At 42.1% G+C, this 27,985-nt stretch overlaps 1 protein-coding gene across 1 annotated transcript in view; it reads right to left on the bottom strand.

The window, feature by feature from the left end:
- Positions 1 to 1,326: 1,326 nt before the first annotated feature.
- SKIC2 (SKI2 subunit of superkiller complex) overlaps positions 1,327 to 27,985 on the bottom strand; it is an 87,146-nt gene continuing 60,487 nt past the window's right edge. The window contains exons 19-31 of the mRNA XM_089659153.1: positions 19,575 to 19,686; positions 19,131 to 19,249; positions 18,794 to 18,931; positions 16,221 to 16,358; positions 15,981 to 16,085; positions 14,993 to 15,149; positions 12,485 to 12,611; positions 10,794 to 11,004; positions 10,563 to 10,673; positions 7,673 to 7,891; positions 5,009 to 5,149; positions 4,630 to 4,844; positions 1,327 to 1,609 (exon numbers count right to left, since the gene is read on the bottom strand). Of these exons, the coding sequence (XP_089515279.1) occupies positions 4,644 to 4,844; positions 5,009 to 5,149; positions 7,673 to 7,891; positions 10,563 to 10,673; positions 10,794 to 11,004; positions 12,485 to 12,611; positions 14,993 to 15,149; positions 15,981 to 16,085; positions 16,221 to 16,358; positions 18,794 to 18,931; positions 19,131 to 19,249; positions 19,575 to 19,686 (1,779 nt within the window). The 3' untranslated portion in view covers positions 1,327 to 1,609; positions 4,630 to 4,643. The remainder of the gene's footprint in view (positions 1,610 to 4,629; positions 4,845 to 5,008; positions 5,150 to 7,672; positions 7,892 to 10,562; positions 10,674 to 10,793; positions 11,005 to 12,484; positions 12,612 to 14,992; positions 15,150 to 15,980; positions 16,086 to 16,220; positions 16,359 to 18,793; positions 18,932 to 19,130; positions 19,250 to 19,574; positions 19,687 to 27,985) is intronic.

The following is a 27,985-nucleotide window of genomic DNA, read 5'->3' as shown; positions in this document are numbered from 1 at the left end:
ATAGTGTATGGTCAGCCTAGGATGCAACAAAAGGTGAAAACTGTATTTAAAAAAAAATGTTTATAATACACTTCTACTTTGAAGGATAACTTCACCTTTTTTTTATTACAAAATGTATGAAAAATATGTTTGAAAATACATTTTCAAATATACTGTATGTCTTTAAAAATACAAATCTACATTTTTGGAATGCATTTACAAATATATGTAAAAATATATGTTAAAATGAAAATGTGAAGAATATACTCTGAAGAATATATTTAATATATGAAAAAAGTGTAATATACTTAAAACATTTTTTAAAAATATTTTTCATATATTTTGTAATATATAAAAACCGCATTTCAACATGCAATATACATACATATATATACACATACACACACACACACATATATATATATATATATATATATATATATATATATATATATATATATACATATACACACACACACGCACACACATATATATACATGTTGAAATGTATTTTTTATACATTACAAAATATATGAAAATGTTTTTAAAATATATATTTTTTAAATATATTATTCAGAGTATATTCTTCACATTTTCATTTTAACATATATTTTTACATATATTTGTAAATGCATTCCAAAAATGTAGATTTGTGTTTTTAAAGACATACAGTAAATTTTAAAATGTATTTTAAAAAATATTTTTCATATATTTTGTAATAAAAACACTTTTCAACATACAGTATATCTATCTATCTATATATATATATATATATATATATATATATATTGAATAGGCCAAAATGTAGTATTTCAAATATACGTCAATATATTTGGGAAGAATATTTTTAAAATATATTTCAAATATATTTTTCTTCCATATGGGGTAGTACGGGGAGATGTTTCCCCATACTATCTGTCAGATTTGAAAATAGCGTGGCCGTGCTGGACTCCACCCACATGGCCATGTCATTCATTCACCGAGTTCTGTGAATGAGTGCTTACAAGTCCCAGCAGCGTGGGCTTGTAGTTTTCAATGCACTACCATGTGGTAGTTCATTGAAGCTTCCTGTCAGAATATCTGCTTGCTCATATGTCCCGTACAGCAAGCAGATATTCTGACAGGTCTGCAGGAGATCTCCATGGCGTCAGCAATCTACTGATCGCGTATGCAATGCTTTCCAGGCTCCCGCAGACAAAAATAATAAATGCTAATTTTTTTACTTGCAAAAAAATGTGCATTTATTATTTTGTCAAAAAGGTGAACTTATCCTTTAATAAATTAAGCCTATGATTGTGGAACACAGACAGTTCACGGAAGACCACAACGAACAAAACACACCACGAGAAGAGTCCACAACTGGTTTATTTCTATAAGCAGAGCTGTAATTTACAGCAACAAAGGCCCAAAACAGTTCATCCCGGCCTCTGAAATAACAGCTAATCTCATGTTTTCTGCTTGAGACAAGGATTCCGAATCTCGTTCTCAAGAGGCAGACCTCATAGAGGTTACAACTTGGCACTCTTGAACTCTGCGGCCATTTTTGCCACTCGGAAGCCATTTTCCAGGACTCAGATGTTGACGTGCTGATAAGTGGATGGCTTTCATGGCAAGGAAAGCTTCTGGCATGCTGAAAAAATAAGAAAATATAATGAGGAAATTTATTTTTATTTCAGGTATTTATATAGCGCTGTCAATTTACGCAGCACTTTACATATATATTGTACATTCACATCAGTCCCTAACCCTCAAGGGGTGTACAATCTAAGGTCCCTAACTCACATTCATACATACACATACTAGGGACAATTTAGACAGGAGACAATTAACCTACTAGCATGTCTTTGGGCTGTGGGAGGAGGCTGGGATGCCCAGGAGGAAACCTACGTAGGCACAGGGAGAACATGCAAACTCCAGGCAGGTGGTGCCGTGGTTTCGATTTGAACCAAGAACTCTAGTACTGCCAGGCGGAAGGGCTAACCATTTAGCCACTGTGCTGCCCCAATATTTCATGATATTAGTGTAAGCTCCAAGGATCAGGGCCCTCCTATCCCTCTTGTATTGAACTGTATTGTTGCTGTATTGTCTCCCGTTATATTGTAAAGCGCTGAGCAAACTGTTGGCGCTATATAAATCCTGTATAATAATAATAATAGTTACTGATGTACTGAAAGGAGAAGCAAAGATAATAAAGACTGTTGTTTTAAATGGATGGCCATTGTACAATAGCCCTTTCACTTCCAGCACCATATTTTGTTTTTGCACGCGTTAAAAATCCACATTTTAGGACTGTAGATTAGTGAAAATCCCTCAAAATGTTATGTATTTCCTAAAAGCAGAGACCCTGCAGAATAAAATAGTGGAAACTGTCATTTTTTTATGTTACATTATAATTGTGCTACTGTTTATCAAATTTCAGTAAAAATTGCACCTAAATTTATTTTTGTGCACACAAACACAATTTGATTCCCTTTTTTTTCTCTTTTGGCAAGGTATAAAAGATGAGGTTGTGTTGAATAAATATCTCCTGAACATGTCAAGTCTTAAAACAATGCTTGCCCATGAATTATATGATATCCAAAATTGTCCAATGACACTTTAACCTCTTGCCGCCCACACGACCCATATGTACAGCAGTAAATATGATGGCTTTAACGCCCATACATGTGCATCTGTGTGGCATAGGCTTCTGTGCTGAGGCCGAGCTGTCAAACGTGCATCTTGGTCTGTACTGATGATTAGAAACTTGAACACTGTGACAGTCAATCACATGGTTAGGCCGATCTTCCTTTCCCCTGGGTGTAATAGCCCAGCTAAAGTGTTACTATACCCAGGACCCTGCATTCTTTCTATCTAGTCTCCCACAGTACACAGAACATGGAAATGCAATTATTTTAGTAAATATAAACTGCTGAATACCTTTTCTCATCAGCAGTTAGAGCAGTTTTGTGACTTCTATCAGTGTCCGGCCGAGCACTGGTTAAAGCTTGTAGGAGGTGTTTTCTTTCTGCTCTAGGAGGATGCAGAACCCCTGATCTCTGTCTGAACAGTGTTGATTGGCCCTGTGCTGATCACATGCACTCTCCCAAGAAAAAGAAAAAAACCTCTCTAGAAATACACACCAAACTGAGCATGTGCAGTTTCTCCGCATGATATGTCTTGCACTCTCCAAAGAAAAAAACCTCTCTAGCAACACACACCAAACTGAGCATGTGCAGTTTCTCAGCACGATATGTCTTGCACTCTCCCAAGAAAAAAACCTCTCTAGCAATACACAGCAAACTGAGCATGTGCAGTTTCTCCGCACAATATGTCTTGCACTCTCCCAAGAAAAAAAAAACCTCTCTAGCAACACACACCAAACTGAGCATGTGCAGTTTCTCCACACGATATGTCTTATCAGGAGATAAGAGGGGTGCACTGGAAGAAGGGGATGATGAGAGAAGTCAGGATCAAACAGCGTTTTTACACAATGGAGAGGATTAACCCCTTAGGTTCCACAGTGAGTATAACAAGCACGCTTTACTGCATATACAGACTGATTTTACACTTGTGGGTTTAGTAACACTTTAAGGACGAAGGCACAAATGTTGTACATGCTGGGTATAGTGCATTTGAGATCTGAGTAAAATGGGTCGTTCCAGACATTGTTCAGAAGAACAGCGTACTTTGATTAAAAAGTTGATTGGAAAGCAGAAAACATATAAAAAAGTGCAGAAACTGATAGGCTGCTCAGCTAAAATGATCTCAATTGCTTTAGTCACTTGCCTACCGGGCACTTTTACCCCCCTTCCTGCTCTGCTCAGACCAATTTTCAGCTTTCAGCGCTATCACACTTTAAAATTACAATTGTGCGGTCATGCAACACTGTACCCATGTGACATTTGTATCTTTTTTTTCACATAAATAACTGTTGTGGGTTTAGGAACACTTTTAAGGGATGCAGGTGGAAAGGAGTTAGACTTTTACAATCTAAAGTTACCAGTGAATGATGGCTGTGTGTTTCAGTATATATACGTGAACGGGATGTGTGAGGTGAGGGGTAGTTAGGGTCCTACAGAAATGTTTGTGTTATTTTATTAAACTTCCCCGGCATGTAGAAGTGATCTGGCAGCTGTACTACTACCACATGGCTAGCAACCAGAAGTAAGATAGAACACAAACTGTCTGCTTACATGCCGGCACTGTTCCTGATGTAATACTTGTTTTGGTGGCAGCAGAATTGCTACAGCTGCCTTGTTAGTAAAGAATCTTGACAGTCCCAGAAGTGCTGGATACCGGTGTCCTCTGCTGTGCTCATTGGGTCCTCTCCTCCACCTCTGTGCCCTGTAGTGATGTGGAGGCTGGCAGGGGGACCCACTGAATGCAGCAGAGGACACAGGTAACACACACTCCTGGATCCATCTCTTTCTTAGCAGATTTCAGTGGAAAATTTTTTCTTCAAAAGGAGCAACGTTGGGCATTGAGGACAGTGAGAGCGGTGAGGATTTTTCCAGGGACACCTTTCTGGACAGGTTCCCTTTACAGTACCATTACTGTAAATAAAGACCTGCTGCTGTCCTGTAAAAACAGGAGCATGTGGCCTGTTAACGGTCCCTGAGGACTGCACTACATAATAATATCAAAGGGGAAAGGAAACTAGTCAAATACCTCATGGTGAGAGATCATTGTGTGTACAGGCTGGCAGCAAACACTATATCCCTCTTGATGAGCTGTGATGCGGACTCCATCTTGGCACACAGAGTAGCATCTCCAACCAGCCGTGCGGCAGAACGTACATCCCGGCACGCTTCGTCCAGTCGCTGTACACAGCGCACAATTAGGCCTTCCTGGATGTCAGTCAGGGTCATGATTTCTGCAAATGGCTGGAATTACATACATTTAAAGTTAAATTTCATGCCGTTCAAAATACTGAAGTGCTGCAGTATAGTGAGAGCCTGTTTTACAAACACAAAGATACATTTTTGGGCCTCAGCCTTGTCATCACATCATATCCATCAATACTTTCCACCCAGCAAACTGTTCTTACCATTCCACGTGCCCATTCGTACACAACTTCCGTCAGGCCAAACTTGTACTGGGACACAAAGTCCTCCACCGGCTCCTTGAGGCCACATTCCCGCTGAGTCAGAGCAATTCGTTCAGCCAGCTCTTTTACCTTCTTCACTCCCTGCAAGAAAACCCAATATCATATACTGCATCATCTTTAAATTATATTAAAACATTTTTTTCGATAGAGTAGGGAGGGGTTAGAACACGTGTCAGGTTTTTATTGCTTTCTCTTTTCCCTCTGGGAAGATCCCCTGCTTTATATGTCCTGGTGCATTGTCAGCGGTCCAGAAAGTGATGAGAAACCCAAAATGTCACAGTTGTCACCAGTGGATGAGAGGAAATCCTGGCTAACAGAGTAGTCCCTAATTGGTTTCCCAAAAAAGGTAGCATGTGTACCAGGGGCGGACTGACAAATCATGGGGCCCCCGGGCAATGGGGGATCATGGGGCCCCTGTGTTCTTGCCCAAACTCAAAAAAGCGTATGAAAAAGGTACCAGGGGCATCTCATGGGGCCCCCTACTGACCCCGGGCAGTGCCCGAGTTTCCAAATGGTCAGTCCGCCCCTGATGTGTACCTTTTTAGGGTTCTGTCAGCAGTCAGCCATTTTCACCCAGCAGAAGGTTCTTTCAGCAGAAACAGCAAGGGAGAGAGCCCACAACGAGTCAGCTCACATAACTAAAGCCCTGTGCACAGCTGAGACTAATTAATAAGGTCTGGCTACCAAGTAAGAAGTGGACCTAGGGTTGGAGGTTTATTACACCCAAAGCTCTAAAAAGCTTCTGGACTCCGGGACCCAGAACACAGCTTATTACTATTCAGGCAAAAAAAAAACAAAAAACAACAAGGAGGTTTGTTTTCTCCACATCTGACATCAACCTTGGATAACTAGATCGCGCATATATAGAGGAGAGAGAGGAGGGAGAGAGGAGGGAGAGAGGAGGGAGAGGAGGGAGAGAGGAGGGAGAGAGGAGAGAGGAGGGAGAGAGGAGGGAGAGAGGAGAGAGGAGAGAGAGAGGAGAGAGGAGGGAGAGAGGGGAGAGAGGAGGGAGAGAGGAGAGAGGGGAGAGAGGAGGGAGAGAGGGGAGAGAGGAGGGAGAGAGGGGAGAGAGGAGGGAGAGAGGGGAGAGAGGAGGGAGAGAGGAGGGAGAGAGGAGGGAGAGAGGAGGGAGAGAGGAGAGAGAGAGATAATTGAGTACACCCCTCTTGAAAAGTGAGATTTTGATTGATATCTCAATGAACACAAGAACAATTTCCAAAATGTTGTCAAACTGAGTTTTATAGAACATTTTTTTAGCTCATTACATGACAGTAAGGTTAATAATATAACTTAGATTACAGAATCTTTAGTGTTACTTATATTAGTTGATGCAAAAATGAATCCACCTCACAGCAAAAACCACTCCATCTAGTATTTTGTATGACCTCCATGATTTGTAAGGACAGTTCCAAGTCTTCTAGGAATGAACAAGTTGGCGACATATTGTAACATCGATCTTTTTTCATTCTTCAAGAACGACCTCTTTTAGAGCCTGGATGCTGGATGGAGAGTGATGCTTTCACTTTCACCCTGTTCTGCTTCAGAAATGCAACAGTGGCCTTAGATGTGTGTTTTGGATCATTGTCATGATGGACAAGTGCACGACGACCAAGGGCACAGAGTGACGGGAACATCTTCTCTTTCAATATAGAGCAGTACATCTGTGAATTCATGATACCATCAATGAAATGCAACTCCATGCAGCCCCACAGAAGGACACTGCCACCATCATGTTTCACTGTAGGCTCCATGCATTTTTCTTTGTACTCCTCACCTTTGCGACACCATACAGTTTTGAAGCCATCAGTTCCAAAAACATTTATCTTGGTCTCATCACTCCAGAGTACAGAGTCCCAGTAGTCTTCTTTTTCAGCATGGGCCCTGGCAAATTCTAGGTGGACTTTTTTGTGCATTGGCTTCAGGAGAGGCTTCCTTCGTGGATGATACCCATGCATGCCATTCCTCTGCAGTGTATGCCGTATTGTGTCACGGGAAACAATCACCCTAGTTTGACTTTCTGCTTCTTTCGCTAACTGCCGTAAACTTGCATGCCGATTTTTGTCAATCCTTCTCATCAGAAGACGCTCCTGTCAAGGTGTTAACTTCCATAGGTGGCCTGGAAGTAGAGCTTTGCTGATCTTCTTGTAGCCTTCACCTTTTCGCTTTGTGATGCCCTTTTATAATTAACTGTCTGCTGGACACCAGTTTAATGACTAATTAGAATCACCTGGAGTGAATTCTTGATAATTAGGATTTTGTTGTCTAAAATTTAGCTTTGCACCCACGACTTTGCAACATGGTCTTGGATGTGTGTGTGTGTGTTATATTACGTGGAAACTATCAACATTGAGATACCCTCTTCCACAATTCCAATACTGTGTGTTGGGAATTATAGAGGGAAGGTATTACTGTTGGGGAGTATCCACAGGCTATACATTAAGAGGCCAGGGGCTGATTAGTCCCACTAGGCTCTCCTATAACTACAATATTACTTTTAGATGGGCTAATCAAGGATCAAGAAGTTAAAGGAAGGGTTAGATGTCTACAGCAAATCTGCATGCTGTGAAATGCTGCCATGTCATTTTTGTAACTGTTCAGCCTTACCTGCTTCAAAGTGTCTGTTAGCTTTGGTTCACACTGTGTCTTGTGCTGAAAGACTAGGCATGAAAGTAGTGCTGCAATTTCCTCAGGGTTAAGAGGAGACAGAGTCCCATCCAGAACCAGTTCCGTCACCAACAGTTCATGACTGCTGACCTCACAGGCCACCCGGCCCTTTAGCTGTACAGCACCGCCATAATCTATGTACTGCAGGATGCGCAGGACCTGCGGAGGGAGGAGGAGGAAATGCATTAGACTGGAGATCCAGCTAAGAATTTGAAATAGAGAGGCCAAGATGGCCACAGGATTTACTATCCTTTAACTTTCTACACTATAAAATTTACCTAAGTTTGACTAAACTTTAATTTTTCTTTAATGGCCTGCACAATTTGATATACATAAACAACCACTGTAACATTCTAGGTATGAAAACGAACGCCAATGGCCAATATGAACATGAGAAATTGATTGAAAATTATTTTCCAAAAGGTTGGAATAAATCACAGTTATAATTACAGCTGTAAAGAGGAGTTATATTAGACTGGTTGGCAATTACCAGAATCTACAGTGGTGGTGGTCAACTTTCTTGATATGGAGGGCATCCCCCAATATCAATAAACGGCCACACCTAAAATTCAGTGAATTTTTATTATTACAGATAGAAGACACAAAACAGACTATAGATAAAGACTATTGGAATGATAAAAAGAGATGGTCAGAGATTGTAGACATAATACAGCAGATGGTCAGAGATTGAGGACATAATACAAGAGATGGTCAGAGACTGCAGAAACTAAAAAAAAAGATAATCGGAGACCGTGAACAAGATACAAGAGAAGGTCAGAGACTATCAACATAATGCAGGAGATGGTCAGAGACTGCGGACATGATAAAAGAGATGGTCAGAGACTGCAGACTTGATACAAGAGAAGGTCAAAGACTGTGGGCAAATTAGAGGAGATGGTCAGAGATTGCAGAGATGATACAAGAGATGGTCAGACTGCTGATATACGGCAGGGGACTTTCAGAGACTGTGAACATACTATAGGAGTAGTTGACTGGGGACATGTTTCAATAGACAGTCATAAACTGGAGACATTAGATGAGGATGCTAATAATTACTTCGATAACAGGCAATAGTGAAACACATATTAGTGTCAGGGCCATAAGGGCTACACAAAAATTGGCAAGGGGCCTCAGGTTTGAAACCAGGGATCCACAGTGTCAGTTATTAAAAAAAAAAAAAAGGAGTGCCAATTAATATTTTGACAATTGAGTTTTTAAGAGCAACACGGAGCCACTAAAAGAGTTCCAAAGCAACCAGATAGTCGATGCAAGAATTACAGGCATGTCACTCAAAACCTCACAAATGTATTTAACGTGACAAGAGGAACCAAATATGGACAAGGTGAATGATGGTTGTACAATGAATCTCAGCAGCAGAGTGAGATGGAAGTTTAGCAGGGTAGCTAAAAATGGCACAGAAATACAGCATCAAATGAGCACTTCTTTGCTACAAAGACTTTATAACACATGTAATGATTGTACACAATAAGGACATGGAAGCTGTAGGCGACAGCTAATTAGGCTTGGCAGGATATCTGTTTCCAGGAACCATGAAAAACTTTTCCCTTCTGACCTATCATGAAGCAATGATAACTCAAGACTGTCACACAAGACGTGTAAGGCCGTTAAAGCTCTAGGAATGCATAGTGTGCCATAAAACGTCTTTCATACCTTCGCCTTATCTACAATTTAACAAAATCCACACCTAATTCATAAAATCCAACAGGAACAGGACACATTAATTTTAAGTATTAATTTAAATGGGAAATATTATACCAAACAAATCAAGGTTATACATGACTATGTAAGCACATACGAAAAGGGGAGAAAGTAGTCTCCTCCCCCCTGGGTGATAGATTAATCCGAAATACTCAGTGTTTGGTATCCCTGGATACAAAATATAATGCTGAATAATCTACTAGTTTCTAGAATACAACCTGCACATAAAATGGAAGATATTAATATTAGTATAAAACCGGTATTTTGGACTGGGTCATAAAACGTGGTGACCTCCCAGCCACCAGCCCTTAAACCGGATGATTGGTCAGATGGTCTCTGTCAACACCCCTTTAAAATCACAGAAAAAGGAATGACAGGACCAGGGGACAAGCTCTCGTTTTACCATCAACCTAGGAACATCTTACAGGACTTGAAAGCCACGGTACGGTTTTTGCTCAATCAATTGGCCTCTTTATTTTTTATTATTATTATTTTTTTATTATTTTTTATTCTTTATTTCTTTGTAACATCTTTTTTCTGGAGATATTTTAATTGCACCACTTTGACCTTTTCATTAATAAACCCTATTTTGAAAAGTGTTAAAACTGTCCCTAAGCCTTTTAATGCAAACTGAAAAAATCCCTGTCTTTTGAAGAGTGCTACTGTATATGACAAATCTCTGAATATACCTGTCTGTGGTGACAGTGTTTACAGACGTTTATTTTTCAAATTTGTTATTGCTAAGATTATGAGTTCCCCCTCTCAGTAGAAAAGGGGGTGGTGGTAGCCTAACGAGTTAATTACTAATTAACCTAACACAGTGACAATCGCTCTCAGGCTGCTGGCCTATAGATTGCAGTCCCGTGACCTGGAACATCTTGGTGCAGATGAGAGTGGCATTGTTACACAAGTGACAGCGCGGTGTGAGATTAACCTGTCCTTTGTTACAAGTTAGTGAGAAAAGCAGGGGTCAGGCACTGCATTTGTCACAACACTAGCTTGAAAGTATGGTGTTAATAATTACTAAGACTTGAACATGTAATTAGGGATTTCCAATAATTTGTGCCCCCATTGCATTCATCATGAATCCTCCCAGACCCCCGTATCTCACATTGATTCTCTGCTGGTACTCTGGCAGGAGGCTCAGTGACTGGTCAGAGGTAAGGAAGCGCAGACGATCCAGCTCATCCAGTACCTGCGATCTCTGCTCCAGGCGTAGATACTACAAGAGGAAAAGGCAGAATTGAACACAGGTAAGTACAATAACAGCATGGTCTATGTAATGTGGAATACAACATCTGTAGTATTCTACTTCTTGTATAATGATGGAAGGTGATCTCACCTGGGAGGTAAATCGGGGGCTGTTGGGAGAGGTGAATCCTCGTAGGGCTCCTTCAAGTCTCTTTGTCCGACTGACTGCCTCCACCAACTCCAGCTCCTTCAGCTGAAGATCATTGATGGGACACAAGGAGGTCAGTGACCCCGGAGGCAAGTCTGCAAGGCGAGACAGTTCTTGAGTCACCCCAGATAATGCAGGGCCCGGAGGATCATTCCTAAGGGGGTAAATAGAAAAATTCAAATGAGACTTCTTCCTAATTTCCTAAAATAAACCAAACCTTGCCTTTAATGTTTTAAAAATACCAATGGTGCTGCAGTGCAGGCACTTTATGGTATGTGTCCCGATGGAGCCCCCTTGGATCCCAGGCCTAGGCTGTACACACTGCAACGTCTTCTGCCCTAGAGAAGGTTAACATGTGTGTCCAGGCATTAACTAAATCTAACCACAAACCTTCCTCTCCCCCTCTAGATCAAGACCAGCATTATTTTTTTGTTTACTCCTGTAGTTCCAAGCTTATAGCATTCTTGCACGCACAGGAGGTCAGTTCCTATTGGCATGCTCCCCAGAACTACACCTTCCAAGAGCCCTTTACCTATAGATAGTATATGGGCAGGTTCTTGGGAAGAGTCAAGGCAGGAGCATTGTTGGAAACAAATCAATGAATGTGTATGGAGAATGACATTTTTCTATTCCCACTGACCACAATCTTGCACCCCTAATGTCTAAAGGATAGTAAACTGGCCCTTTGTTTATAATGTTTGGAGACCCCTGCTCTATGGAACCACTTCTATCATCTACTATGACTGTTATGTCATTTCACACAGAAGATTGGCTTGATCCCCAAACTATGTTTGATCCCCAAACATTTCAGAGTTGACCCCATATATGTCCAGATTTGTTAAAAATCTGTCTGCTTACATCAGATCTATACCATGTGGCTCCATCTTACAGGAAATGCAGATTTAGATATAGAGAGTTCTGCAGTTGCTTCTACAAACATTTGTGAAAGAATGGGTCGCTCTCAGGAGCTCAGTGACTCCAAGCGTGGTACCGTGATAGGTTGCCACCTGTGCAATAAGTCCATCTGTGAAATTTCCTGGCTACTAAATATTCCACGGTCAACTGTTAGTGGTATTATAGCAAAGTGGAAGCAACTGGGAACAACAGCAACTCAGCCACCAAGTAGTAGGCCACGTAAAATGACAGAGTGGGGTCAGCACATGCTGAAGCGCACAGTGTGCAGAAGTCGCCAACTGTCTGCAGCCAATAGCTAAAGACCTCCAAACTTTGTGTGGCCTTCAGATTAACACAACAACAGTGTGTAGAGAGCTTCATGGAATGGGTTTCCATTGCCAGGCAGCTGCATCCAAGTCTTACATCACCAAGTGCAATGCAAATCATCGGATGACGTGGTGTAAAGCACGCTGCCACTGGATTCTAGAGCAGTGGAGACGTGTTCTCTGGAGTGACCAATCACGCTCTGTCTGACAACCTGATGGATGTGTCTGAGTTTGGCGGGTTGCCAGGAGAACAGTACTTGCCTGACTGCATTGTGCCAAGTGTAAAGTTTTGGGAACATAGTGTATATTTATCCATAGTTTTGGAATGGGATACTCAATAAACTCATACAGGTGTGATGGTCAGATGCCCACAAACTCTTGACATGGGGTACGATACCCAACAGAAACAATTACCTGAATCGTGGGGTTTGGCTCCTGGCAACATCATCCAGCACTTTATCAGCATGGACTCTCAGAGTTTTCCCAGTTATCATGAGAATGTCAGAGGCATGGAGCTTCAGAAGCTTGCAGTCACTTGGGCCTGCAGAGGAACGAGCAGGTATCTGAACAGTCAGCTGTTGCTAAAGTCATTTATTTCATATTAAAACGAAGAATTTGTTTCTTTAAACAGTACCAGGGACGCTACTTACCAACGATGCATTGCATCCCATGTGCTGGTGGTTTCCATTTACAATAAAAATCCTATAGCGATATTAACCCCCGCAGTACCAGAAGATCACTGCTGCAGGGGTAGATATCAGCGGCTGTGACAGTGATAGCCGACTATGCCCACCCTTTCCACCCCCCTGCTTCATTTGTTGCACCTGAACTTTAGGTTCCCACAACGCAAATTGTTCTGTGATTGGGGACGGATGGAGAAATAAAAGGTAAATAGCAAGCCTGGTGGTGTTAAAAAACAAAAAAATAAATCACCAAACTTCAGCTTTCCCATTGCTATGGACTCTTGTATAGAAGAGACTAATGGAAAACCTGTCTGTGTACATTAACCCCTTCACGCCTAATGGTAAAACAAATCTTAATGCCTAAGCACAATTTTGCAATGTTGACATGTGTTAGTAAAACCGTACATATCATCACAACTACTGTGTACATCCAGGGGAATTATAACTTGTTTTTTTTTCAGGACAAATTGGGCTTTCATTTGCTGATCAATGGTAATGTGTATCCCCTGATTTTTTTTTTCTTATCAAAGGAAAACTGGCCCAAAATAGTAAAAAAAAAAATAATTTTTTTTTTTTAAAACCACAAATGCGTGGCCTTACAGAACTGGGCTTTTTTCCATGGGGTCACATATTTGTGTACATGTCTTTGTCTGGGAGAGCGCCGCACAGTGTACTCCCAGCGCAACAATTCTAACGATCGGAACCCAGGACTCCTGATTCCAGGTCATATGATTGCTGTGATAGCCTCTGATTGGCTATCACAGAGATCAGTCACTGTACAGCCTGCCCCCCCTTGTTTTTTTTTATTTTCTCTCTGAATGGATGAGAGAGATACATTGTATCTTTCGCCTTCCTTGCATAGAGAGAAAAAAAAAATAAAACAACTGTTTGTTAAAAAAAAACAAAAAGATAAATACATAAATGTTAAAAAAATAAAATAAAAAATAAAGATAAAATACCTAGATCAAGGTTTGATCTGGTACAGTGCCAGGGTTTTTTTTTTTTTTTTTTTTTAATTTGTATCAGTGTGTTTTAGGTAAAGAAAACAAAAAACAAAATGTGCGCTATTGTCTCTGGGCTGTACTTTGGGTACAAACAACAAATAACATACACATATAAGGTATCGCTGTGATCGTCAAGAGCTGGAAAATGTATTTTGGGTTGTTCTTTGGTGGTCGGTTACGGTAGTAACAAGAAACACACAGCTAAATTTAAAAAAATGATTTTTTTTTATTACTATTTTGGGCCAGTTTTCCTTTGATAATAAAAAAAAAATCAGGAGATATCCATTCCCATTTACCACAAAATGAAAGCCCAATTTGTCCTGAAAAAAACGCGGTATAATTCACCTGGATATACATAGTTGTGATGATATGTACGGTTTTACTAACACATGTCAAAGTGGCAAAATTGTACTTAGTCGTTAAGATTTGTTTTACCCTTAGGCGTGAAGTGGTTAATTTAGCTGTGTGTTTCTTGTTACTACCATAACCTACCCCGAAAGAACAACCCAAAATGCATTTTCCAGCTCTTGATGATCGCAGCGATACCAGATACGTGTATGTTATTTGTTGTTTGTACCTTCAGTACAGCCCAGAAACAAGAGTGTGCATTTTGTTTTTGTTTTTTTTTACCTAAAACACACCGACACCAATTTAAAAAAAATAAATAAAAAAAAAATACTGACCTTTGACCCTGATCCAATCACTAACCTTGGCAGTGAACTAGATAAATCCTTAATCTAGGTATTTTTTATTTTATTTTTTAATATTTATTTTTACTCTATGCAAGGAGAGAGATACAATGTATCTCTCTCCTCCATTCAGAGAGAAAAAAAAAACCAAGGGGGGCGGGGTATACAGTGACTGATCACTGTGATAGCCAATCAGAGGCTATCACAGCGATCAGGTGACCTGCAATTGGGAGTCCCGGGTCCCAATCGTTAGAACGGGACCCGAGGCTCTCAGTGACACTCCGGTCTTTGTGCTGGGAGTGCGCTGTGTGGCGCTCCCAGCACAAAGACAGATACGCAAATATGTGGCCCCGCGGAAAAAGCCCAGTTCTGTGAGGACGCATATTTGAGTGACGTCGGCGTGAAGGGGTTAAGTAATCATATTTGGCCACTAATTTTTCTATCATATATTGTAACATGAAAGGTAGACGTTGATTGGACGCTATAATAATCAGACAGTCCTTCCTTCAGACACTTCAATAAGTCCCCACCATGGTCTCTGCTCACCTTCAGGTCTGAACACTTTGCCCATCAGGAGATCAGCAGGGAATGGTACCTGCTTGTCATCCTTCTCTCCTCTCTCTGCTGAGGGCGTTCCACCATCCCGCTTCTTCTCACACAGCACCAGGGTGGTATAAATCCTGTTACTGGCATCTGAGGACACCTGATGTTAAAAATAAAGGGCAGATATGGCAAAAAAAAAATGAAACTCTGATTGAAATGAAATGACTAAAACACAATCATTTGCAGTGCCTACATAAGAGGAGCTTAGATCTATTGTTAAAGGAGAAGTATAGTCAAAGCTTTTTTTGCTGTACTTCCCCCTGTGGATCACAGAAGTGCAGTTCATTTTTCACTCCTGTGATCCGTTTTCAGCTGACAGCAGGCTGAAGCTGAATGTCATATATGTACAGAATGTCATATGTGTATTGAATATTTTTGTTTCATTTTCACATTTACCCAGCGGGGGTTCTTAGCTATTCTTAGCTGCTCTGCACTGAAAAACGCTTGCTTTCTTTTAACTCAATATGTTAAACTCCAGAAATCAACACACACAACTGAATAAGTAGAACAAAGAATCCTCTCTCTTTCTGAGACAGGCAATCTGTGGGGAAACGTTTTGCTGTGCTTTGGCTATACCTTGTACTAGATGATTGATTGGAAAATAAAGCCTTAAAAAGATATGAAAAAGAACCCAAACTGTTATAGATGACCATTAAAGGATTTGATCTGAGTGATCCCTAATCCATTCTACAGGCTAGTAAGTCTACTTTTCCATAATGAATTTAGCAGCGGAGTTCTTCAAAACTATTTTCCCACACCTTATCCGGTTTGAGTCTGAAAGTTGCAACAGTCTAAACACAACAATTACCAAATAATTTTCTTCTTTTTAAATCTAATTTATGTTTGTTATGTTAACTTTGTTAATATGACTCTTTGACAAATGCCTTCCCAAAACTAGTTCACTGACCCATCACTAGCCCTCCATTGCTACCTGCAGGATGACTCCAGGCACCCATGTGTGGTATTCGGTGCTGATGATGATGACACGACCCACACTCAGGCACTTCATTCCATTGATGGACTCTACCACCTTTCTCTAGATAGGGAAACAAAGACAAACCACACATAAGGTTGAGTGTGCATAAATATATATCTCAAAATATATCTCTCTATTCCAAATGTAGCAATCCAGCATCTCTGAATAAACCATTCGATTTGCACTGTGCTTTACCTGTAAAGTTTCTCTGGTACAGATGAGTTCCTGTACAGTCAAAAAGTAGTCCTGCAGGTCGGCCAGGTCCCCTGTGCATTCAATTTCCCCCATATCCCCCAATGTTTTGGTGAGGACCTTCATTCGCTGTTCATGAGCCTGTTAAATAAATATTGAATATGTTGAATAACTTCACCTCCACCCATATACCTCAAAAAAAAAACATCCCTATGGTAAGTTAATGGGGTTTCTATGTCACCCTACAAAAGAAGGCACAGACTCATTGTTTCATCCTCTGTCATCCTGCAGGAGCAGGACAGACTCATAGCGCCCTTCTGTCTGTGTCACCCTGCAGGAGGAGGACAGACTCATAGCTCCCTTCTGTCTGTGTCACCCTGCAGGAGGAGGACAGACTCATATCTCCCTTCTCTCTGTGTCACCCTGCAGGAAGACAGACTCATAGCTCCCTTCTCTCTGTGTCAAACTGCAGGAGGAGGACAGACTCATAGCTCCCTTCTCTCTGTGTCAAACTGCAGGAGGAGGACAGACTCATAGCTCCCTTCTTTCTGTGTCACCCTGCTGGAGGACAGACTCATAGCTCCCTTCTGTCCGTGTCCCCTGCAGGAGGACAGACTCATAGCCCCCTTCTGTCTGGGTCACCCTGCAGGAAAAGGACAGACTTCTAGCTCCCTTCTGTCTGTGTCACCCTGCAGAAGGAAGACAGACGCATAGCTCCCTTCTCTCTGTGTCAGCCTGCAGGAGGAGGACAGAGTCATAGCCCTGTCTGTGTAAGCCTGCAGGAGGAGGACAGGCTCATAGCCCCCTTCTGTCTGTATGACCCTTCAGGAGGAGGACAGACTCATATCTCCCTTCTCTCTGTGTCACCCTGCAGGAGGACAGACTCATAGCTCCCTTCTCTCTGTGTCAGCCTGCAGGAGGAGGACAGAGTCATAGCCCTGTCTGTGTAAGCCTGCAGGAGGAGGACAGGCTCATAGCCCCCTTCTGTCTGTGTCACCCTGCAGGAGGAGGACAGACTCATATCTCCCTTCTCTCTGTGTCACCCTGTAGGAGGACAGACTCATAGCTTCCTTCTCTCTGTGTCAAACTGCAGGAGGAGGACAGACTCACAGCTCCCTTCTTTCTGTGTCACCCTGCTGGAGGACAGACTCATAGCTCCCTTCTGTCCATGTCACCCTGCAGGAGGAGGACAGACTCATAGCCCCCTTCTGTCTGGGTCACCCTGCAGGAAAAGGACAGACTTCTAGCTCCCTTCTGTCTGTGTCACCCTGCAGAAGGAAGACAGACGCATAGCTCCCTTCTCTCTGTGTCAGCCTGCAGGAGGAGGACAGAGTCATAGCCCTGTCTGTGTAAGCCTGCAGGAGGAGGACAGGCTCATAGCCCCCTTCTGTCTGTATGACCCTTCAGGAGGAGGACAGACTCCTAGCTCCCTTCTGTCTGGGTCACCCTGCAGGAGGAGGACAGACTCATAGCTCATTTCTAATCCTGTCACCCTGCAGGAGGAGGACAGACTCAGAGGTCCCTTCTGTCTGTGTCACCTTGCAAGGAGGACAGACTCATAGCTCCCTTCTGTCTGTGTCACTCTGCAGGAGGAGGACAGACTCAGCTCCCATATATCCTGGTCTCCCTGCAGGAGGAGGACAGGCTCATAGCTCCCTTCTGTCTGTGTGGCCCTGCAGGCGGAGGACAGACTCGTAGCTCCCTTCTGTCTGTGTCACCCTGCAGGAGGAGGACAGGCTCATAGCTCCCTTCTGTCTGTGTCGCCCTGCAGGAGGAGGACAGACTCGTAGCTCCCTTCTGTCTGTGTCACCCTGCAGGAGGAGGGCAGACTCATAGCTCCCTTCTGTCTGTGTCGCCCTGCAGGAGGACAAGCTCATAGCTCCCTTCTGTCTGTTTCGCCCTGCAGGAGGAGGACAGGCTAATACCTACCTTCTGTCTGTCTGTCCTGCAGGAGGAGGACAGGCTCATAGCTCCCTTCTGTGTCGCCCTGCAGGAGGAGGACAGGCTCATAGCTCCCTTCTGTCTGTCTGTCCTGCATTTGGCTGGGGTAGATTCACAGCTTCCGCCTCAACATGTATAGGCAATAGCTCAATATTTTCTCTATCTTAAATAATTCAGCCCTTTAATTCTCCAAGGTACACATATTTAAAAGAGAAGTACGGTTAAAGCTCTTTTGGCCATTCTTCTCTTCTGGGTGACAGGAGTGCACTTATTTCTGTGACCCATATTCAGCTGACAACGGGCTAAAGTCTGCTGTCGACTGGCGTCACAGAGCTGTTCCAGGCTCTGCAGGGACCCACCCAGATGCTTGACTGGCAGCAGGCTCAACCTCTCAGCACACTACAGAGCCTGAGCCAGCTGCTCCCTCCCCAGCCTAAAGCTTCAGCGAGTGCTGGAGGAGCAGACCAGAGAGTCGGTGCCTGACAGTCACCGCTCTCTGCTCAGTGAAGCTTGAGAACCAAGCGATCTGCGATCATGTAACCATTCAGGTCTTGGTCTCAGAGCCAACAGGGAACAGTTGCAGCACTGGACTGATTTTTTTAATACCCCAAACTTGTCCTAAAGCTTATACTCACCTTGCTGTCTTTTTGTGTTCTGGCTTCTGCAAAACTTCTTTTCATCATGTCCTCCACTCTCAACGCTTCAACGCGGAGTAGATTCAGGATCATGGAGTACGTGAGTCGAAACTGAGATTGTAACTGAGTGGGCTTCCCCTGTGCAAGAGAAATTATCCAAGACATATATAATACACCAAGGCGCAATTGGGATGTACAAACTTCTGACATCAAATCAGAATTTTGTTTACTGTAGATCTGTGAAAAATTTAATCTGATTGGTTATCTGATTAGTGCACTTTGCACATCATTGTTACCCCATACATACTGGTCTAAACTCTCTCTGTCTGCTACTCACCAGCATCATCTTGTGCAAATCGCTCATCTCTGGTACGTCTGATTTACATAATATTATCACCATACCAGTATTGTCCAAACCTCGACGCCCAGCACGGCCGGCCATCTGTATATATTCTCCTATAAACAGAAACAGCAAATTATATGAAGGCTTTTTTGCCAACAAGTGCCACTGTGTCAACCCCAACAGTATCCTGGATGTCAGAACACAATAGCTCAGTGGGAGTGAATCCCCCATCCACCTTGAATTTGTGGATGGGGAAATCGAGTCATTTTTTTTCATTCAACCTGCTGGTTGAACGAAAAAAACGGAATCATCTATGAACTGCTTCAGTCAGATTTGGGTGGTTCCTGCATTCTTGTACCACGTCTTATCAGTGCATGCAAAAACAGTGAAGTGGATGACTTCCCTACTGGGACAATCACTTGAAGAAGTGTATCATACCTGGAGTCAGGTCTCGGAAGTTGGTGCCATCATGTTTTCGGATTGAATCGAACACCACCGTGCGAGCCGGCATGTTAACTCCCATGGCAAAAGTCTCTGTGGCGAACAGAATCTAAGAGAACAAAGTAAAGCTTAGAAAATGATCATATACTTCTGTAAAGTTGACATTTTCTGAAATAAACATGCCCATTTGCAAAAAAATAAATTATATAATATTAAAAAAAAAATACATCAAAGTACTGAAGAAAAAAAAAGCCTACACTTGCACACTGGTATAAAATTTGTAAACCACACTTATATAAAGTAACCCATAAAAGAGTCCCAAGCAGGGGCAGACTGACAACTCATGGGGCCCCCGGGCAATAGGGGATCATGGGGTCCTGTGTCCTTACCCAAACTCAAAAATCCTATCAAAAAGGTACCAGGGGCATCCCATGGGGCCCCCTACTGACCCCGGGCCCTCGGGCTGTGCCCGATTTTCCAAATGGTCAGTCTGCCCCTGGTCCCAAGACAACCTAGCCTCTACAGTCTGCTACCCAGGGCGGGCACTAGATGGAGCGCAGGGATTAGGGGTGTCAAACTGGCGACCCTCCAGCTGTTGTGAAACTACAAGTCCCATCATTCCTCTGCCTTTGGGAGTCATGCTTGTAACTGTAAATAATAAACCTTTCTAGTTTCAGTGAAAATATTTTAAAAAAACTCTAAGAAATTCCAAAAATTATTCATCCAAGTTCTGATTCATAATCACAGTGTATCTCCAAGAAAAAAAAAAAAAAGATACACGGTGATTATGAATCAGAACTTGGATGAATAATTTTTGGAGTTTTTTTAAATATTTTCACTGACACTTGAAAGGTTTATTATTTTTGGACTTTCAAGGGTGAAAGTGGGACTTTTAAGTGTCAATATATTAGGTGTTTATTATATCACAGCTTATTATAGATATCATTTTGGATACCGATTTCTATTTCACATATGCTTGTAACTGTCAATCTTGCAATGCCTCATGGGACTTGTAGTTTGGCAACAGCTAGAGGGCCGCCAGTTTGACACCCGTGAATCATTAGACAAACTGACTGAAAGCGACTTGATTTTCATTTAATGCCTTTAAACTCTGAAGAGGACAGCTTATCTCCATGGGTCACGGAGACCTACTCAGAGCCCCCTGTGATCAAAATTTGTGAACCACGTGACTATGAGGTGTATTTATAAAGAAAATAAATTGCAGAGTTATTCAGTCCACGGAACTGCATTTGCATTCATTCTGTGGGAGCGCCAGCAAATCAAATGTTAATAGGGGATTTTCTCTCCAGGTCGGATGTTCTTCATTCAAAAAGAATAGAGTGAATCAGAAATATATTATATTCTGACCACTAGATGAGGATGATGATCATAGTAAGAATTTAAAACCACCAGCTCCATCTAGTGACCAGAATGTAGTATTTTCCTGATTTATTGTATTCTGTATGAATGAAGAACATACAACCTGGAAAATAAATAGCCTAATAACATATGATTTTGCACCCTATTTCATAAAAGGAATGTGCATGCAGTTTTTCAGGATGGATAGCTCTATAGCTCTGCATTTTTTTTAATCAATACACCCCCATGTGTCTGCATATACCAACTGTAATTTATACCAGCAGGCTCATACACAGCTTAAAGACTATGTAAACCCAACATTTCATATTCCTGATATGTGCCTGCTGGACCATGTACTTGCATGAAAAAGTATCCTGTTCTCTCTGTATTGCTTCCTTTGTAAAGAAAAAAACCCTGGTGATGCTGCCAGTCCCTCTGTTTTCCTATTTAAAACTGACCACACTAGGCATGACAGCACAGCGTGGTCAGTTCTCTAGCTCTGCTGGGAACTCAGCCTGCTCTCTTCCATTGATCAGACTTCTGTTCAGTTCAATATGCTGCTGTTTCTCCTCCCCAAGCTCTCTGTTCTCAGCTGCGTAAAAACCTTAGGGGGCATGCGATCACTTATAAAATGGGGGAAAAAGTTACTTATGTTTTTTTATATCTATACACAAATGTTTTGCCTTTCATTTCTTTTTTTAAACTGAATTTACATATACTTTACATATACATATACTTTAATTGCACATGGAAAAAATTCTTTACTATCACACAATGTCTTGAGGAGTAATAGACACATCTGGAATATTCATTCAGAAATCAACTTTTATTAGACACACTAAACTGAAGGCTAATTTTTATAAAGTTCCCAACTCTATATCAAATCCCTGATCACAGAGAGATCATGGATATTACATTCCATACATAAAGACTTTCAATCTGCCATATTTCAGGTATGCAACGTATTGGAATTGTTTTAACAAGTGCGGCCATTATATACAGGTGAAACTCGAAAAATTAGAATATCGTGAAAAAGTTCATTTATTTCAGTAATGCAACTTAAAAGGTGAAACTAATATATGCGATAGACTCATTACATGCAAAGCAAGATAGTTCAAGCCGTGATTTGTCATAATTGTGATGATTATGGCTTACAGCTCATGAAAACCCCAAATCCACAATCTCAGAAAATGAGAATATTACATGCAATCAATAAAACAAGGATTGTACATAGAACAATATCGGACCTCTGAAAAGTATAAGCATGCATATGTACTCAGTACTTGGTTTGGGCCCCTTTTGCAGCAAATACTGCCTCAATGCAGCGTGGCATGGAAGCTATCAGCCTGTGGCCACTGCACCAGCGTAGTGTCTGACAATGGGTCCAAGGATTTCATCCCGATACCTAATGGCAGTCAGGGTGCCATTGTCTAGCCCAGCAATGGGCAAACTATGGCCTGCGGGCCGTATACGGCCCGGCGGACCTTTTAATCCGGCTCGCGGAGCTAGGCTCCCGCTAGGCTCCTCTCACAGTCCGCCCTGAAGACCGGTGTAGCATGAAAATCTGTCTCCTATGAGGATCTGTCCCCCTCGACGTATCTGCGCATGTGCCGGAGATCGCCGATCGGCTGCTAATGCCTGAAACTGGCACATGCGCAGATACGTCGAGGGGGACAGATCCTCATAGGAGACAGATTTTCATGCTACACCGGAACGGCGCGGGAACACGGCGAGAGGAACGCGCGGAGCAAAGGTAAGTGAATTGACACAGGGGGGACTTGGGGACTTAATATGGGGGATGAATTAATATGGGGAATGAATTACTATAAGGGGGATGAATTACTATGGGGGATGAATTACTATATGGGGGATGAATTACTATATGGGGGATGAATTACTATAGGGGGGATGAATTACTATATGGGGGATGAATTACTATATGGGGGATGAATTAGTATGGGAGATGAATTACTATGGGGGATGAATTAATATGGGGAATGAATTACTATAGGGGGGATGAATTACTATAGGGGGGATGAATTACTATATGGGGGTGAATTACTATGGGGGATGAATTACTATATGGGGGATGAATTACTATAGGGGGATGAATTACTATAGGGGGGATGAATTACTATATGGGGGATGAATTACTATATGGGGGATGAATGACTATAGGGGGGATGAATGACTATAGGGGGGTGAATTACTATGGGGGATGAATTACTATATGGGGGATGAATTACTATATGGGGGATGAATTACTATATGGGGGATGAATTACTATGGGGGATGAATTACTATATGGGGGATGAATTACTATGGGGGATGAATTACTATTTGGGGGATGAATTACTATGGGGGATGAATTACTATGGGGGATGAATTACTATATGGGGGATGAATTACTATGGGGGATGAATTACTATGGGGGATGAATTACTATATGGGGGATGAATTACTATATGGGGGATGAATTACTATATGGGGGATGAATGACTATAGGGGGGATGAATGACTATAGGGGGGATGAATGACTATAGGGGGGTGAATTACTATATGGGGGATGAATTACTATATGGGGGATGAATTACTATATGGGGGATGAATTACTATGGGGGATGAATTACTATATGGGGGATGCATTACTATGGGGGATGAATTACTATTTGGGGGATGAATTACTATGGGGGATGAATTACTATGGGGGATGAATTACTATATGGGGGATGAATTACTATGGGGGATGAATTAATATGGGGGATGAATTACTATATGGGGGATGAATTACTATATGGGGGATGAATTACTATATGGGGGATGAATTACTATATGGGGGATGAATTACTATATGGGGGAATATTACTATACTTACTATGGATGACACATACACATCATTCATCTACTCTTGGTCCGGCCCCCGGGTCCAATATATGAACCCATTGCGGCCCTCAAGTCAAAAAGTTTGCCCACCCCTGGTCTAGCCTGTAGAGGTCTGTGCGTTCCTCCATGGATATGCCTCCCCAGATCATCACTGACCAACCACCAAAACGGTCATGCTGAACGATGTTACAGTCAGCATAACATTCTCCATTGTTCCTCCAGACCCTTTCATGTCTGTCACATGTGCTCAGGGTGAACCTGCTCTCATCTGTGAAAAGCACAGGGTGCCAGTGGTGGACCTGCCAATTCTGGTGTTCAATGGCAAATGCCAATCTAGCTCTATGGTGCCAAGCAGTGAGCACAGGGCCCACTAGAGGACGTCGGGCCCTCAGGCCACCCTCATGAAGTCTGCTTCTGATTGTTTGGTCAGAGACATTCACACCAGTGGCCTGCTGGAGGTCATTTTGTAGGGCTCTGGCAGTGATCATCCTGTTCCTCCTTGCACAAAGGAGCTGATACCGGTCCTGCTGATGGGTTAAGGACCTTCTACGGCCCTGTCCAGCTCTCCTAGAGCAACTGCCTGTCTCCTGGAATCTCCTCCATGCTCTTGAGACTGTGCTGGGAGACACAGCAAACCTTCTGGCAATGGCACGTATTGATGTGTCATCTTGGAGGAGTTGGACTGCCTGTGCAACCTCTGTAGGGTCCAGGTATTGCCTCATGCAACCAGTTGTGACACTGACCCTAGCCAAATGCAAAACTAGTGAAAAACAGCCAGAAAAGATGAGTAGGAAAAAAATGTCAGTGGCCTCCACCTGTAAAACCATTCTTGTTTTGGGGGTTGTCTCATTGTTGCCCATCTAGTGCACCTGTTGTTAATTTTATTAACACCGAAACAGCTGAAACTGATTAACAACCCCCTCTGCTACTTAACTGACCAGATCAATGTCTCAGGAGTTTCATTGACTTGATGTTATACTTTAATATTTTTGAGCAGTGTATTTACTTTTTGATATCAACTGGCAAGGATTCAGTTTCTGTGGAATTTCTGTAGAAAAAAAGTGATCTAATGCTTTGACTTATCTTTGTTTACTTTGGAAAATTTTTATAGATATTTTGAATCTAACTATCCACATGCAAGTTGTTGTGAGATACATCAGAGCCAACATTGTTGGATGAGTTTCACAAGCATTCGTCCAGCCTGAACAGATTTTCCTCCGTATTTTGTCTCTTATACTATGACTTTCTATGGTCCATCTATTGATCAAAAGGCCGTATCATTTCTGATTGGGGTATTTCAGAAATAGAGAGACCACATTTTTTATACTAGATGGAGTTGATGATCATGGAAATCATGGTATCAGAGAAAATACAGGGAAAATTCATGCAGCCTGGATGAATGCTTGTGACATTCGTGCAACAAATGTTTTATAAATAGTTCTCTAAGACTTTTTTCTTTTTTAAGTGATTAAATTCAAAGCATTACATTTTAGTTATTACATTAATAATAAATTATATATAAAGTATATTATAGCATAGTAATAAAGGTTTTTATACTTTTTTTTCTTTAAATAGTGGTGTCATACCTTAAAGAGTAACTCCAATTTTGTATTGAACTTCCTCAAAGGCAAACATTTTTAAAGGGGTGTTTTGTCTTTCTTGAACTTTGATACAGAACATAATAGTGTCTACACACACTGTGCACTTTTCCCAGTTAATGAGAAGAGTATGGTGTCAGAGAGTTTCTGTTGTTGGAGCGTGTGAGCTTTTAAGGAACACAGATGTCAGAGGGAGAGAAACTGGAGCTGGAAATTAAACCTGAAGGCTTGTTGTGGTATCCTTTTGAAGAGCAATCCACAGTGGATTGCTTTTCAGAAGGCATCTGACAGGCCTCCTTTTTGCCTGTTTTACACAAAAGAGGCCAGCAATACTGTGCTGCAATCAGGTGCATTGTGGGATGCAGCGTGGCCCTATTCATTTTAATCAGTCACTTTCGCCAGGAGACAGTGCCTGCTGAACATGACAAGGAAGGATCATTTTTGCTGTAGTGCGATGCAATGGATCATGACTCCTGTATGTGTATACCCCGTATGGGGGCAATTGGAGTATTGTAAACAAATGCCTGTTTCCACCCCCTTCTTCCCCCAACCTGCAAGTGTAAAAAAAAGTGTATGGGTGAGCCAAGTCCATTTAGAGAATGGCATCACTCAGATTTCTATATTACAGCACTTTTACATATTGTACATTTAATATGCACATGGAGCTTACAATCTAACGTCCTACCTCACATGTATACATACACATGTGCGCTGCTTGTTGAATCCCTGTGAACAAAAAAAAGTGAGCACACAAAAAAAGTGCATGAAAGTACAGAATAGGAATGACCTGCGAAGAGGAAAGGCCTCAACCCCTGAACTCCTCCAAGGGCGCAAGGCTCCTGGCAGGGGTAAGGTACTCTTGGACTACCTAGGTCAAAACCAGACGGATCCTGCTCCTTAAAGCGGAGCTCCGCCCAAAAGGGGAAGTTCCGCTTTAAGGACTGCTCCCCCGTTCCCCATTAAGGATTGGCACCTTTGGGGGGCAGGTACCCGAATTTGACAGGTACCCACTCCCACTTCCGGTCCGATCGCCTAGTCCTCCCTCCCTCCCTGTAGTCTTTTGGGACATGTGACAGGTCCCAGAAGACTACAGGACCATTCATGAAGCGCAGCACGACTCGCACATGTGCAGTGGGTACCCGGCTGTGAAGCCGCAAGCTGTCACATCCGGGTGCCCACATTGATGATGCCGGCCTCCTGGAATACAGGACGGCTGGTGAAACGGGCTGCAGGGAGGACACCGTGGGACTGAGAGACAGGTGACTGTTTTTTAAAAGTCAGCAGCTACAGTGTTTGTAACTGCTTTTATTTTTTGCCAGGGTGAGCGGAACTCTGCTTTAAGAACCTGCTGAAGCCAGTCCTCTGCTGAGGACTCTCCAAAAAAGAGAACCACGGTTGAGGAAAGGAAAAAGACCAGAAGAACACAGATCCTCTCCCTGACATTAGGACAGGCCCTGAAAAACTTGCACCCTCTGTCTCTGTGAGGGAAAAAGAAAAACACACATATAGTGTAAATCCTAGTACACACAATGAGAATATCAGACGAAAGATCGTTTGTTTATTTTATGCATCCTAGTCTCATATCAAAAATGAAAAGGTCACTAAAGTTACGTAAATTTTCGTACGACAGAATACAACTTCGGAAGTGATGCAATGTATTGTATAGAAACATATAATAGAATCAGAAAAGAAAAGTGATGGCAGAAAAAGACTGAGCGGTCCATCGAGTCCGCCCTTTTTTTGTTTTTTTTTTGTGGGGTGGTTTAGGTTTTTTGCTGTTTTTGTTTTTTTGGGGCTTTTTTAAAGCTATTTACTGTTGACTGGCTGACTACCTCTGCTGGAAGTTTATTCTAAGCATCAACTACTCTTTCGGTAGAATAGTACTTTCTGAGATTAGTTTTGAACTTTCCACCAGTTATTATTATTATTATAATACAGGATTTATATACCACCAAAAATTTACAAACCGCTTTAAAACATAAGGGCAGACAGTACAATTACAATACAAATGAATACAGGAGGATTCAGAGGGCCCTGCTCTTTAGAGCTTACAATCTAAGTTAGTTTAAGGTCATGTCCCCGTGTTCTTGATTTTGGTTTCCTGTTGAAAATCCTGCCCTCCTGAACCTTATTTACCCCCTTGATGTATTTAAAGGTTTCAATCATGTCTCACCTTCCCCTTCTTTCCTCCAGACTGTACATGTTATGTCCCTGAAGTCGCTCTTGTTATGTCCCTGAAGTCGCTCCATTTTTGTTGCCCGCCTCTGGACTCGTTCTGTCTTATCAATATCTTTTTGTAAATGAGGTCTCCAAAACTGGACACGGTATTCTAAATGAGGTCTAACTAAAGATCTATATAGAGGAATCAGGACCTCCTTCCTCCTGCTGGTGACCCCTCTAGTGATGCATCCTAGAATTCTATTCACTTTCCCCACTGCCTGGTCACACTGTTAGTTTGTTTGCTATTGTAATGTATTATTTCGTTTCCAAGCATGCGCGGTCTTGGTCACTAGATTTTTTTTCAGACAAATTCTGTACTGATTTATTTGACAATCATTTGTTACGGTA

Source organism: Staurois parvus, unplaced genomic scaffold (assembly GCF_062004578.1).
Source record: "Staurois parvus isolate SC_StPar_1 unplaced genomic scaffold, SC_StPar_1.0 ptg001133l, whole genome shotgun sequence".
NCBI classification, from domain to species: domain Eukaryota; kingdom Metazoa; phylum Chordata; class Amphibia; order Anura; family Ranidae; genus Staurois; species Staurois parvus.
Note: the sequence above shows the minus strand (reverse complement) of the source record. Positions and strands in the feature narration are given on the sequence as shown.